Here is a 14,774-nt window from a genome sequence, read left to right as displayed (position 1 = left end):
TCATATCAGCTTTGCAAATGCCCTTTTAATTTTAAACCTTAAAGTATTACCTCTTTGATATTTCATACATTGGTGTTTGATGTCAGCACTTGACAAATTCTGACACAATAGGTCTACTGTTGTACAGTTATATACTTAGTTTTCATCAAAAACCAAGAGGAAGTTATTTCTAGTTGCTATGAATGGCAAGGGAAGCACGTGCAATTTGAAAAGACAATCGGTACAGCTCTAATTCCTTTCATGTTTATTGGCATTAAGGCATTTTTATTACTTTTGTGCACATGTGGTAATACTGTTAATAATTATTTCTTGGATGATGCTTTTAACATGCATTTCAGAAATTTATTTGATTAAGCAAAATACTTTGAAGAGTAGTTCTGCATTTGTAGGCGTGGAAAGCCAATTTCAGGAAAAGACTGAAGCTAATCCATGTCTTGAAAGTGTTGCCTAAAAGACCGCAGAGAAAAAAAGACCCCAGACCAATTTAGTATAGGAGGTGAGTGGAAGCTTTAATGAGCCTTCAGGCCCCAGGAATACATACCCCCGCGCGTGTGCTCGGACACTAGTTCTATGATTTTATAATAAAGTCCATCCAATCCCAATCTGTCCACCCCCTAGTTCTGCCCCGTTATGCCCCCTGGCATACCCCTTCGGGAATTGAGTCTGGGGGAGTTTGGAACCCCTCCTTCATCATCTTCATCCTCCTCGGAGCATGCACAGTCCTTGGAGTTCCTCCAAGCTTCTGGGCTTGAAGGTCGTGATATCTCCTGGTGCAAGCCTTAAGGTGTTTTTCTGCAATTATACCTTGAAAAGAAGACTAAACAACTAACGGAATTTTGAGGGATTGATATGGGATGGGGTTTGGTATGTGTAAACATTATGTTACAAGGTAAGGGATATAATACAGTAAAAGATTGCATGTTAATTATGCTGGTAGACAATGTCAGCTCCTTGTCAGAGGATGATGGTGACTTCAGTGTGTAAATGATACCTGAGTTATGTGCTGCTGTAGTTACTTTTACTGGAAATACTGATACGTTAAAATCTACATCCACTACATAACTACTTTTAAAATCTATAAAAATTAAAAAATAAAAAAAACTCTGAGACATCAAAAGACTCATGCTTCATCATGTTAAATGGTTACTAAAAAGTGATCAGACAACTTTTATATAGTGTTCCCAGCATAAGTGATAGTCCCAATGTAATCATAACCATAATTTAATTTGTGATTTTTTTCTGATTTATTTTCTCCTTTATAATTAATTGCTAATCTATACTTTGTGGTAAAGGATTATTTATCAAATCCAGTGCCTTATAACATTGCTTCTCTAAAGGAAAATCTGCAGTCCTGGCTGTGACACATTCACTCCTCTACCTACCTACCTGGGACAGTGTTCCTGTTCCCTGGTTTTGTGCTGCACTCAAACATCGTTCAGTGCCTAAATAATTTAATTCTAAATAAGTTGAAAAAACCTAGGATTGAGTTACTATAAAACTTCTACAGTTGGTTGATCTTTTCTATAGGATTGTGGGTTAGATCCTTTAATGGCTTTAAAATGCTGTTGTTCTTGTTTAATTATAACTAATTAACACCCAAATATCTCCAGTTTCACTGCTGATCATAAAAAATTTTTAGCCATTTTAGTTTTGAAGTGTAAAGTAAATTTATTTGTCCTTCCATAACTTGATTTCTTTTCTGTTAGTGTTTTTGTGATGATATTATGGTTGTTAAAGTGAAATGCAAGAATTTTTTTATATATATCCATTCATTTCATGGAGATACAGTTAGTACAGTGTGTGTATACACATGTACGTGTATATACACACATATATACATTCTTAAGTGTATATATACCCATGTATACACATGTATATGTGTACATGTGCACATATACATGCTCTCTCTGCAACTACCTGAAAGGAGGTTGTGGCGAGGTGGGGGGTGACCTTTTCTCCCAGACAACAAGGGACAGAACAAGGGGAAACGGCCTCAAATTGTGCCAAGGGAGGTTCAGGTTGGATATTAGAAAAAGTTTCTTCACTGAAAGAGAAGTTAAGCATTGGAACAGGCTGCCCAGGGCAATGGTGGAGTCACCATCCCTTGAAGTGTTCAAAAAACAACATGGCACTTCATGATATGATTTAGTGGGCATGGTGGTATTCAGTCAAAGGTTGGACTTGATGATCTTGGAGGTCTTTTCCAACCTTAATGATTCTATGATTCTAAATAAATTGTTTGCTAATATAGCTAATATATTTATTGCTAATAACCCAGAATAAAATACACTTCATTTGACAAAATTTAAAAGATTTCCTTTATAAATTGGTCCTGTGTTTAGAGTTGGGATAGTGGCCTACTCTCATTTTTTTTAACTAAAGGTAGTACTTTACTTATGCTTTCTTAATGCTTTATATATCTACTTTCAGACAGAGCATGCTGTATTCTTTTAAAGCACAAATGTGTTTATGGTTTACTAAGAGTTGACAGGAGAAGCTCTTTGCTGTAGATTAATTCCTGCAGTGCAAAGTTCAAACTTGATTGCTCACCATGATTTCAGAAAGTCTGAATGAGTCTGCATTTGCAATCACTGTGTTGTGCTTCAGAAATGCTAAAGTGAGGTGAATGAATACTGTTTCTATATAAATATTGCCTTCTTCTGGCAGAACATATTTTTTTTTAAAGTAACATTAGAAAAGTCGTGTCACATAAGTATTACTACAGACTCTTTTTTAGCTCTTTGTAAGTCTAGATAGTATAGTCTTTGAAACTCACCACAGGATAAATTACAACAGAATAAATTATAAGCATGAAAATGAGAAGGAAGATAGGGCTTCTAAGAGCATAGAGTATAGAGCATAGAGCATTTTGAGTTCCTTTGTTTACTTTAAGTGTTATTATAATCCTATGCTAGGGCATAGGAAACCCTTTATAACAAATAGTACAACTGCATCTCTGAAATTGTGTCTAGATAGACTCATTACTGACACCTGCTACTCTCTTAATACCTTGAAAATTTATTGTCAATAAGCTAATTTAGTGATAAAATATCTTTTATACCAGCATCATTTTGAAATGTGTGACTGTCCTTGTCTTACAAATTCTTTTTACTTTCCATAGGTTTGTAAGGAGATTGCTATATTTTTACAAGCCTAGCAGTAAACTGTATGCCAACCTGGATCTGGACTATGCCAAAGCTAAGCAGCTCACTGTGGTGGGTTGTCAATTTACTGAATTTCTTCTTGAATCAGAAGAGGTAAGAAATTTTCAGCTACAAGACTGAAGATAGAATGAGTAATGCTGCTATATGCCACTTAGAGGAAAAAACCCTTAATTTTAGTAAAGGTTTGTCTCAGTTTAATGAGACTGAAGTGTTTTGCTAAGGAGGATGAGTTATGAGGAAGACCAAACTCCTCCCTCTAAGCAATTGTAAATTCGAAATTAAGAGGCTCTAATTGAGGAAGTATGGAAAAAGGAAAAAATAACAACCCTTTATTAAAGGATATATGTGTATTGGCAGAACAACAAAAGAACACAAAACCAACCAAAACAATAATCCTGTACCCAAAAAAAATCCCCCTCCAAAAGGGAAACAGTTCAATACTTTTCTGCTTTTTGACGCAATTCTAACCACGGTCAGCAGGGGGCGCTGTTGGATCACTGGAGGAGCAAAGCCTGCAGTTGCTTGGTGTTGGTCAGCAAGGGGCGCTGTTGGGCTCTGGCAGTTGCCACATGGGGGCCCAGTGTGCAGGAGAAACTGACAATGGAGATTTCCCTCCCCACCAAGAAGGGGAAGGGGAAAAAGGGGAAAGAAGGCGAGTTCTTCCCACAAAACTCATGCTGTCTGCAGCTGACTGTGGCCAGGATTTCCCTCCCTTCGTCGATGAGCACAAACTGCTGCCAAACACAGGAGTGGAGGAGGGAAAAGGGTGACCTCCTCCCCAGAAAGTTCCTCTGCAGATGGGTCAAACCTCTCCGATGAAGTCTGAGCAGGTCCGGGCTGGGGGCAGAACAGGGAGCAGGAAACAAAGGCAGACTGGAGCCAGGAAACAGCCAGATGACTAGGCCGAGAACAAAACAACCTCGGAGCTTTTCCAACACACCTTGCCTGAGTTAAAGCAAAAGGGGAGTGCCTTGCCGTTTCCCGAGGAGAAAAGCAAAAAACTCCCCACCTCCCCCACAGAGCCTGCCCCCGTTCAACATCTTTCTTTTACAGTGGGGCAGGGGAAAGAAAAATTCCTGCTCGTTTCTTTTAGAACAAGTAAACCTATGACAAGGTTTCTGTAGACTTTGGGTGTCAAACCTAAAATGATCAGTGTAATGATCCGATAAGACACTAGGGAGACGACTGTGTTTAAGTAGGGGTTTTATTAAATACAACTTTATTAAATACAACTTAAGGTTTGGATGTGCTTTTTTTTTGTTTGTGTTGAGATGGACTTTATGGGGGGTTTTTTTGGAGGGGGGATTGTTCTATGTATATCCTTTGTTTTTCTGCCTACTTCTTGTGTACTACAGACTTTTATGCCTTGGGACAGAGGAAAATGTCATTGAACAAGCCTTTTCTTGGAAAGAATGGAATTGTCCTAAGATGTCTCCAAACTAAACTCCTTTTATTTGCCTTTAACCTTTTCATTTAGTCTCAATTGTGTTTGCCAAACAGCATTTCTATTTTGTATCTGTATTGTGTTTGTACATTTTAAGAAATTTTAAACAATGGATTTCAGTAGAGAGACACAGTTCTGTTACTAGTAAATGCTATTACTCTTTGTTTTGTTAGGATGGACAAGGTTACCTGGAGGAATTGGTTAAAGATATTGTAAATTGGCTCAATTCTTCATCGAGAATGAAATGAGTGTAGTCTTCAAAATAATGGGTTACTAAATACCCTTAGCCAGCACTACTTTCTGTTTTTTGGTACTCTCTCTTGTCACCCTCATGGAGTGAAAATGCTTGAAAAATGTAATCTGTTTCAGTGGTGAGTGTTTTTATTTTGTTTTAATTGTGCTTACAGGTATAATTGCAAACCTGTAAACTGTACATGTGGATCACTGTCTATAAAACTGAAAACTTTAAAATTATTTTGATTTTTTTTCAAGTAAAGCTCCTCATTTGTGGGGGTTTGGATTGGTTTTTTAAGAGGTCTGTCTGTCTTACTGAACAGATATGAGTGATCATGTTACAAAATAGCTTACTTATTCCTGTCCATGCCTATCTCATAGAAATCAGTATCAGAAAGGGTCATACTGTATTGAAATGATTTTAAAAAACCAAAACAAGCACAACCGACAAATTGGTAGGTATAATACTGTGTGCAAAATGTGATGATACCTGTTGTACCTAAGCTTCACTCCAATATATGTGAGTGAAGCTCTAGAATTCAAAATTTTGTTTGGGTACAAATAAACTTACCTTCTACTGGGAGTAATTTGGCCAATGGCCAGTTTATTTCAAATACAGTTATTTTAAGAGAAAATTCAGGTCTTTTGGTATACTCTGTTGGGTTTTTTTTAATTGAATTGTTTTCTTTACTTATTAGAATGCAAGGTTTTTACTGGGTACAGAAAACTTCATTTACAATAAATAAAATCTAGGACTAACCTTATGGCAATCTGTATACACAGAACGTTTAGAATGTGAAATTGTTCAGAGCTTCATGAAAATTTATTTTTGTACTTAATCACCAATACAAGTACACTGAAAAAACTGTTACATAGCAATTATAAAAAATATTGGCTTGAGTTTTTTATTTCTCTTGTAGTTTAGTGCATTATTTGGTCTCCCTTTGACTAAAACAGCTGTAACAGTTTAAAGACACTCCATTTCATATGAGACTTTATTTTGTATTCTTCTGCGTTTATAGAACTGAAAATCTAATTCAGAGTACTTAAGTTTAAATTATTAATTGAATAAATAAGTGGGTTTGAGTGTGTTCAAATACTAATTTTATTCCCCCTCCCCCAGTCTTCTTAATCTTTGTTCTTTGAAGAACCAGGATCACTTGTTAAAACTGACTGTTTCTAGTTTGGATTACAGCAGAGATGGGTTAGCAAGAGTGACCCTTTCTAAAATCCTGACAGCAGCTACTGATGTAAGTTCAATTCAACTTATGTTCCATTGTTATTTACTACTAGACATTTATTTTGTTATTCATTTTTAAGGTAGCATATATGCAGAAAGGTTTTTATTTTTTCTGTTTAGATAAATGAAACTTCTACTCACATAGCTTTTGAATTTACTATGGAATTCATACCTTGTATTTGTGCTTAAGAAATTGTCATTCAAACATGTTTCTCTCATATGGAAGAGGGTAAAGTCTTTAAATGTGTAAACCAAATATAACATTATTGTCTAGGTCAATGGACATCCTAAATCAGTGGTGAAGGCATTATTTTCACAAACATAAATGTGCCTTTCTACCAGTAATAAGCAAGTTAACCTTCCAGTGATAGATACTGTTTGGATAATGATTGAAGTTACTGTGGTGGAACTGAGTAAAAGCTATAGCTCCTGGAACAAGGGGATGGTTCAGAAATAGGCATTGAGATTTGTACTGAATCAAAGAAGATGAGTGGAAATAAGATGCAGACTTCGGAAAGGAAGCTCTTGAACCTTTAAGAAAAGTGAAATCAATCAGGTGTAACATAGTAGACAAGAATTAATGTCAGGGAAATGACTAATTAAGTTGAAATCTAACTAGGAAAGAACTTTCAGTACTTCAGGGAGAGCTATTCCTCTGTCACCTGGACAAGCCAGAGTATGTTCTAGAGTGAATACAAGAGCAAATAAGGTAGACACTAGCTTTAAATATCTTGTATTTAGGGAGAGGAAAAGAAAGAAATCAAGGATATTTCTTTGAGATTACCAAAGATATGATGATTCTTATAGGTAAAGAAAGGTGTCTGAAAGTAATATAGTTAGGGTTTAAGTAATGATTCATTGAGAGAAGAGGGTAAGACTCCCTACTGAATGTGATAACTGATATCCTTTCTTCAATGGTGTTTTATGCCTAGTCTGAGCAAGGAAATAGAAGTTCATATGTTGCAAGGACACATACCTGTGTTATTAGACTTCAAGGCTCCTGTTAGATGACTGCCAGTTAAAAGCAGTTTAGACAGTGGAACTTCATTTGGTTGTTTCTATTGAGATTTTGTGTCAATGGGTACTGACTCTCTCCAGCACCTCCCAGTTATTTTTCCCTCATAAAAAGAGACTGTACAAGGGGGAAGAGCACTCCAACATTCCAGTTTCTTCCAAATGCAGGTAGTTAACAATTAGAAAACAGTCCAGATATGCTGTCACAGTCTCCTCAATGAAGTATACAGTTCCACAGATAATTTCAAACATTTTATTATGAATTAGTGACTGTGTCTTAGATTTTGGGATAGATTTATTGATCTTCATATCTAAGGTATGAGATCTTAAATTCTGTTTTTTGAGAGATAAGTCCAAACATTTTCAAATGTTCAGTAATTGCACCAGAAGCTTTATGTAAGTAGGAATGGGTTGATCTTTGTCCAAATGTTCTATAAAGACCTACTTTTAATTTTTTTTTTCAGGAAAGGGCTAGGAAACAAAACGGAATATATTCAACTCTAATACAGGTATCACTAGCTGTAAACAGACTGGTTTGAAGTGGGGTGCAGATACTGCGTGAACATACTGTCCCAAGCATATACAGAGCCAGAAGGCAGTTGAGAACTTGTGCTGCCATTAGTGATGATAACTAAAAATGCAATTTCCACCTATTTGTAGTTCAGCTTAATAAACAATGGGTTGTCCTGGTTTAACCCCAGCCAGCAACTAAGTACCATGTAGCTGCTCACACACACACACCATCCCCTCCACCCCTAATAGTGAGGAGAATTGAAGAAAAAAAAATAAACCTCGTGACTTGAGATAAAAACACTTTAATCATAGAAACAAAATATAATAATACTACTAATGCTAATGCTAATAATAATAATTGTAATTAAAATGAGGGAGAGAGAGAGAGAAAGAAGACCACGGAGAAATAAACAATTCACAATACAGTTACTCACCACCCACTGATCGATGTTCAGTCTGTCCCTGAGCAGCAATTGGCATTATTGTCATCCTGAATCCAAACCACAGCACTGTGCCAGCTCATGAGAAAAGCACAAAGGGTAATAGTGAATGGGGTGACATCGGACTGGCAACCCGTCACTAGTGGGGTTCCACAGGGCTCCATCTTAGACCCTGTGCTCTTCAACATCTTCACAAATGGCTTGGACACAGGACTGGAAGGGATACTGAGCAAGTTTGCAGATGACACAAAACTGGGAGGAGCTGTTGACTCTCTTGAAGGCAGGGAGGCCCTGCAGAGAGACCTCAACAAATTAGAGAACTGGGCAATCACCAACTATATGAAGTTCAACAAGAGAAAGTGACAGATTCTGCACCTGGGATGAGGAAACCCTGGATGTATGTACAGACTGGGGAATGAGATGCTGGAAAACAGTGCCACAGAAAGGGACCTGGGGGTCCTGGTCGATGGCAAGTTGAATATGAGTCATCAGTGCCCTGGCATCCAGGAGGACCAACCGTGTCCTGGGGGGCATCAGGCACAGCATCACCAACCAGTAGAGGGAGGTGATTGTCCTGCTCTACTCTGCGCTGGTGCAACCTCACTTTGAATATTGTGGCAGTTTGGGACACCACAATATAACAAAGATATTAAGTTTTTAGAGCGCATCCAAAGGAGGGCAACAAAGATGGTGAAGGGCCTTGAGAGGAAGTTGTATGAGGAGCGGCTGAGGGCACTTGGTCTGTTCGGCTGGAGAAGAGGAGACTAAGGGGAAACCCACACCCTTCTTGGAAGACAGAGAGGGTCCCTTTCCCCCTCCCCTGGCAATGACGTGAGGTGGTATTGAATAACATTAAGATCCTGGCTGAAACTAGGACAAATACTAAGAATAAAGTGTGTGTGTTTCTTGAAATTAGGAGGAGGAAGGGTATGAATACCTGTATTGCTAATGCAAATACATTTTTTGCCCCATTACTTACGATTTTGCTGAAAAAGGTTAATAGGGATTTAGAACTGGATAACTCCTCTGCACATGCATGCTTTTAATTTACCCAGGCCTTTTATAAAATGTTGTTATTCCAGGAGATATTTCAGGAGTGTAGTGACATACTGACTTTTCAACACAGATTGTTGTGTAAGGTCTTATCCATGGAATTGGGGAAATGAATACTACTTTTCAAGATGCCTATCATCTCTGCTTATAGAACCATAAAATCATTCAGGTTGGAAAAGAGCCTTAAGATCATCAAGTTCAACCATTAGCTTAACACTACCAAGTCTGCTACTAAACCATGTCCTTAAGCACCACATCCATTCATTCATGGCTAGGCTTTGCGAACGAAGATTTGAGAAGGGTTCTTCCCACGTTTGTTACAAGCGCATTGGTGGCTATAAAGGCCAATACGAGATAGACACGTCCGGTTGCAAAAGGCACAACAGAAAGACTCCTTAGGAGATATATTCTGCAGGGTACGATTCTTTCTGCATTGTGTTTTCTCCTCAAGAGTGATCCTGCATGCTTTCTCAAAAGCATCAACAGCATTAAAGATAGTGTGTCTCCAGACCTCCCAATTGGAGGCCAGAGTAGACCAGTTATGTTGATCAATATGGCCAAGGCTGAGATATTGTTTCAGGGAGTCCTTGTATCTTCTCTTTGGGGCTTCTCTCTTCCGGTAACCAGTGGCAAGTTCACCATAAAGCATGATCTTAGTCCTTCATCCTTGAGACGTGTCCTGCCCAACGCAGCTGTGTTCTCAGCAACATGACCTCAATACTTGTAACTACTGCTTGTTCTAGAACAGACGTATTGGTCACAGTGGATGTTTAGGATTGTGTGGAGACAGCGTTGATGGAAGTGTTCTAGGAGTCGCAGGTGGTGGCGGTAGATGACCCACGATTCGGACCCATATAGAAGAGTAGACAGCACAATGGCTCTGTAAACACTGATCTTTGTACTTTTCTTCAAGTGTTTATTTCGCCAAACTCTTTTATGAAGCTTTCCAAAGGCACTATATGCCTTTGCTAACCTGTTGTCTATCTCTCTGGCAATCTTACCATCTGAGGAGATGAGGCTACCTAGGTAATTAAACTGCTGAACTGATTTGAGCTCTGATTGGCCAATGGTGATATGTGGATGATGGAAGACTTCCTGAGGTGCAGGTTGATAGAGAACTTCGGTCTTCTTTAAGCTGACTTCCAGCCCAAAGAGCTCAGCAGCATCTGCAAAGCAGGATGTTAAACGCTGCAGAGCTATTTCTGTGTGGGCCACAAGGGCGGAGTCATCAGCATAAAGCAGCTCCCAGACAAGATAGTTTAAGGTCTTGGTGTGGGCCTTCAGTCGCCTTAGGTTGAATAGGCTTCCATCAGTACGATATCGAATGTAGATACCGTCCTGATCATCGAGGTCTACCATGGCCCTTTGGAGCATCATGCTGAAAAAGATTGTGAATAGAGTTGGTGCGAGAATGCAACCTTGTTTCACACCATTAGTTATCAGAAAGGGCTCAGAAAGTGCATTGCCATATCTGACTTGGCCGTGCTGATCCTCGTGGAGTGAGTTGATCATTTTAAGGAACTTGGGGGGACATCCTAAACGTTCCAAAATGTGCCATAGACCTTTTCTGCTCACAGTATCGAAAGCCTTGGTAAGGTCGACAAAGGTTACATAGAGACCTTTGTTCTGTTCCCTACACTTCTCTTGCAGTTGTCTGAGAACAAATAACATGTCTGTGGTACTCCTGTTGGCTCTGAAACCACATTGGCTTTGAGGTAGAATTCCTTCTGCTGTGGCGGGTATTAATCTGTTCAAAAGTATTCTTGCCAGGATCTTGCCAGCAATGGAGAGCAGAGTAATACCATGGTAATTTGAGCCATCTGATTTAATTCCTTCTTATACAAAGTGATGATTGCATCACAAAGGTCTGATGGTAGTTCACCTAGTTCCCAACAGCGCACCACAAACTTGTGAAATTTAGCATGGAGTGCTTGGCCCCCACGTTTCCAGACTTCAGACGGAATTCCATCAACCCCAGCTGCTTTGCCAATTTTCACCTGCTCTATGGCCTTAAGGGTTTCTCCTAAAGTGGGGGCAGTATCTAATTCATACTTCACCAGTCGTTGTGTGATGGACTGAATTGCTGTGTCTTGGACTACACAGTTGGTGCTGAAAAGAGTCTGAAAGTGTTCAGACCAACGGTTCAGAATGGAGTTTTTTATCTGTCAGAAGCGTTTGACCATCGGCGCTGAGTAGAGGGCTTTGGACTTGGTATGTAGGCCCATATGTTGTTTTCAGGGCCTCATAGAATCCTTTGTGATCACCTGTGTCTGCGCATAATTGAGTTTTTTCAGCTAGATTGATCCACCACTTGTTCTGGATGTCACGGAGTTTCTGTTGGAGTTTGCTGCATGCAAGACGAAAGGCTGTTTTTCTCGCACGACAGGATGGCAGTGCAAGATATGCTTGGTGGGCAGTTCTCTTCTTCCTCAACAGTTCCTGGATCTCTTGATTGTTTTCATCAAACCAGTCCCTGTTCTTCTTGAAGGAGAACCCTAAGGATTCTTCAGAGGACTGCAGGATGCTGTTTTTAATATGGTGCCAAAGTGTTTCAGGAGAGGCATCTGTAGAATCTATGGAAAGGTTTTTGAACCTGTTTTGAAGGTTTGCCTGGAATCTGTCTCTCACTGTGGCTGAGTGGAGATTGTTAACTTGGAGTCTTCTCCTTTGGATACTGCCCCTTTTAGGTTTGAATTTAAGATTGCAGTTGAGTTTACAGCGCACAAGCCGATGGTCTGTTTGGCATTCTGCGCTAGGCATCACGCGGGTATGGAGGACATCGCTGACATCTCTCCGTCGCACCAAGGCATAATGGATGAGGTGCCAATGCTTAGATCTGGGGTGCATCCAGGTTGTCTTCAGACTATTTTTCTGCTGAAAGATAGTATTAGTGATGGTGAGCTGCTGCTCTGCACAGAATTCTAGCAGAAGGTGACCATTATCGTTGCAGTTTCCAACACCATGCTTGCCTAATATTCCTTTCCAGGCTTCAAAATTCTTTCCTACTCTGGCATTGAAATCACCGAGGATAATGATCTTATCTTCTGCAGGCACCTTTTTGGTAAGGTGGCACAGGTCAGTGTAAAGTTTATCTTTTTCAGCAGGGTCAACTTGGAGAGTTGGGGCATATATACTAAAGAGGACAACATGTTCCTTGTTGTGGAGTGGAAGGTGTAGGGAGATAATTTGGTCAGAATGACCTGTCAGCAGATTTTCGAGTTTAGGAACAATAGAGTTTTGATCATGAAGCCGACTCCTGAGAGATGCCTTTCAGTTCTTGGTTTACCTGACCAAAAGAGTATGTAACCGGCACCCTGTTCTCTAAGGTTGCCTTCCTCGTGAAGGCAAACTTCACTGAGATCAGCAATGTCGATGTTAAGACGTGCCAATTCATGGGCAATTAGGGCAGAGTGATGCTCAGGAAGTCCGCTATCTGCAGAATCGAGCATGGTTCTGATGTTCAAGCATGTTAGAGTTAATTTGGGTGCACCTTTGGAGGCAGGTGTATGCCTTTGTCTTTTGATCTTTGTGCGACCGCATTGGATGAAGATACCCATTGACCTGGGGTTAACCAACCAGGTGAAGGTGGAGATGAGCTTTGTTTAGGCCACCTTTTCTAGACCCCTCTCCGAGTGGAACCAGCAGTGCTGTCCTTGAAAAGGCTACTTGGTCGTTCAGGGTGCTGCCCCAAGAGACTGTCATCTCCGGTCAGTCTCAAATGACCAATATCCTGAACCGCCTGCATGCAGGGTTGGGTCTGCGGCTTCCAGTGCATCTTTCACCTGCCATTTTGACCCTCACCCGTCGCTACAGGACTTTGTGAATGTGGGTAAAGCCTTCAAGCCTGTGCAATGGATTTTTTAGGTGAGATGCAGTATGCGTGGAACTGAACCCATCCTTTAATCCTAAGGTTCGCTGCCAGGGCCGAGCGAGCTTGGACGGTGGCAGCGAGGTCCTCAGGACGTAGGTTTGATTAGAGTGACCTTCTCTTAGATGGATGACCTTACAGGGCTAAGCGAGCTCCATCTGCCCCAGTTTGGGATTAGAGTTTTCCTTCTCCTAGGATGGTTGCCAGAAGGCTAGTGAGCCCATTTTGCCTAAGGATGTATTGTATCTGGCCCTACGTTTTTGACCTGTCTGGCATGAGAGACCCTGCGGACGGCATGTATCATCGCCAGCATAGCTCGCAACCTCATAGGGGTACACAGTCTTCCTCCCCACTGAGACCCCACGGCCTACCAAACTCCCTCTCCCTCCACCAAATTGGTCTGGCAAACCTCTGTGCGCTCTGAAGTTCCTCCTCTCCACTCCCCTCCTCTGGGGCGGCCGCCAGGAGCCCGCTCCGCGTGGTGGCCACCAGGAGCCTGCCCGGCATGACCCGCCAGGGCCGGGAGCCAGCCCCCTGCCCGGCGGCGTGGCCGGTTGGGCAACATAACCTGTATAATTTTATATTAGAGACTATCATTCACTTGCAGAAGTTTGAGACATTGGGGACTTTGTTTTGAGACATTGTTTTGGGAATTGCCACATCATTTCTCAAAACACTCTCCAAATTATTTGCAGCAAGATCTTTTTGGTAATGCATATTTAACAGCTGTTGAGAAGGGATGGACACTTCACTTCTGAGCCAACACTGAGTATCTCAGAAATGAAAAAAGGCAAGTTGGTAAATAGACATGCTTTTCCCAGTCTTACCATGGTGACAGGCATCTCAGAACACTCAGAACAGTCTCTTGCCACATAGACATCTCTGACAGGTTAAAAAACTGTTTCTCTCTCGAAGTCCATTTTTAGGTTAAGACAGAAATTACTACGGAAATGATGACCAGCATTCTTAAGTCTCAAATTATTTCATTGTATTTACCCATCTTTTTCAAAACTTTGCCAAGTCTGCCACTAAACCATGTCCTTAAGCGCCACATCCACACATCTTTTAAAAACCTCCAGGGATGGTGACTCTATCACTTCCCTGGGCAGCCTCTTCTAATGCTTGATAACCCTTTTGGTGAAGAAATTTTTCCTAATATCCAGTCTAAACCTCCCCTGACACAACTCGAGACCATTTCTTCTTGTCCTATCACTTGTTACTTGGAAGAAGAGACCGACCCCCACCTCTCCACAACCTCCTTTCAGTTAGTTGTGGAGAGCAATAAGGTCTCCCCTGAGCCTCCTTTTCTCCAGGCTAAACAACTCCAGCTCCCTCAGCCGCTCCTCACAGGACTTGTGCTCCAGACCCTTCCCCAGCTTTGTTGCCCTTCTCTGGACTTACTCCAGCACCTCAGTTTCTTTCTTGTCATGAGGGACCCAAAACTGAACACAGTACTTTTAGTTCAACCTAACCAGTGCTGAGTACAGGGAGACAATCACTTCCCTAATCCTGCTGGCCACACCATTCCTGATCCAAGCCAGGATGCCATGACCTTCTTGACCACCTGGGCACACGCTGGTTCATGTTCAGCTGCTGTTAACCAGCACCCCCAGATCCTTCTCTGCTGGGCATCTTTCCAGCCACTCTGCCCCCAACCTGTAGCACTGCAGGGGGTTGTTGTGACCCAAGTGCAGCATCTGGCACTTTGCCTTATTGAACCTCATACAACTGGCCTCAGGCCATTGATCCAGCCTGTCCAGGTCCCTCTGCAGAGCCTTCCTGCCCTCCAGCACATCAACACTCC

The 14,774-nt window shown here is 41.1% G+C and overlaps 1 protein-coding gene across 1 annotated transcript in view; it reads left to right on the top strand.

Moving 5' to 3' along the window:
• Positions 1-14,774, top strand: part of LOC113959167 (rapamycin-insensitive companion of mTOR-like) — a 121,316-nt gene that overhangs the window by 86,757 nt on the left and 19,785 nt on the right. The window contains 4 exon segments of the mRNA XM_027668003.1: positions 3,122-3,257; positions 4,782-4,852; positions 4,854-4,979; positions 5,966-6,092. Of these exon segments, the coding sequence (XP_027523804.1) occupies positions 3,122-3,257; positions 4,782-4,852; positions 4,854-4,979; positions 5,966-6,092 (460 nt within the window).

The sequence above is a fragment of the Corapipo altera genome, unplaced genomic scaffold (genome assembly GCF_003945725.1).
Source record: "Corapipo altera isolate COAL_440 unplaced genomic scaffold, ASM394572v1 61063, whole genome shotgun sequence".
In the NCBI taxonomy this organism is placed as follows: domain Eukaryota; kingdom Metazoa; phylum Chordata; class Aves; order Passeriformes; family Pipridae; genus Corapipo; species Corapipo altera.
This window is presented reverse-complemented; position numbering and strand designations above follow the sequence as displayed.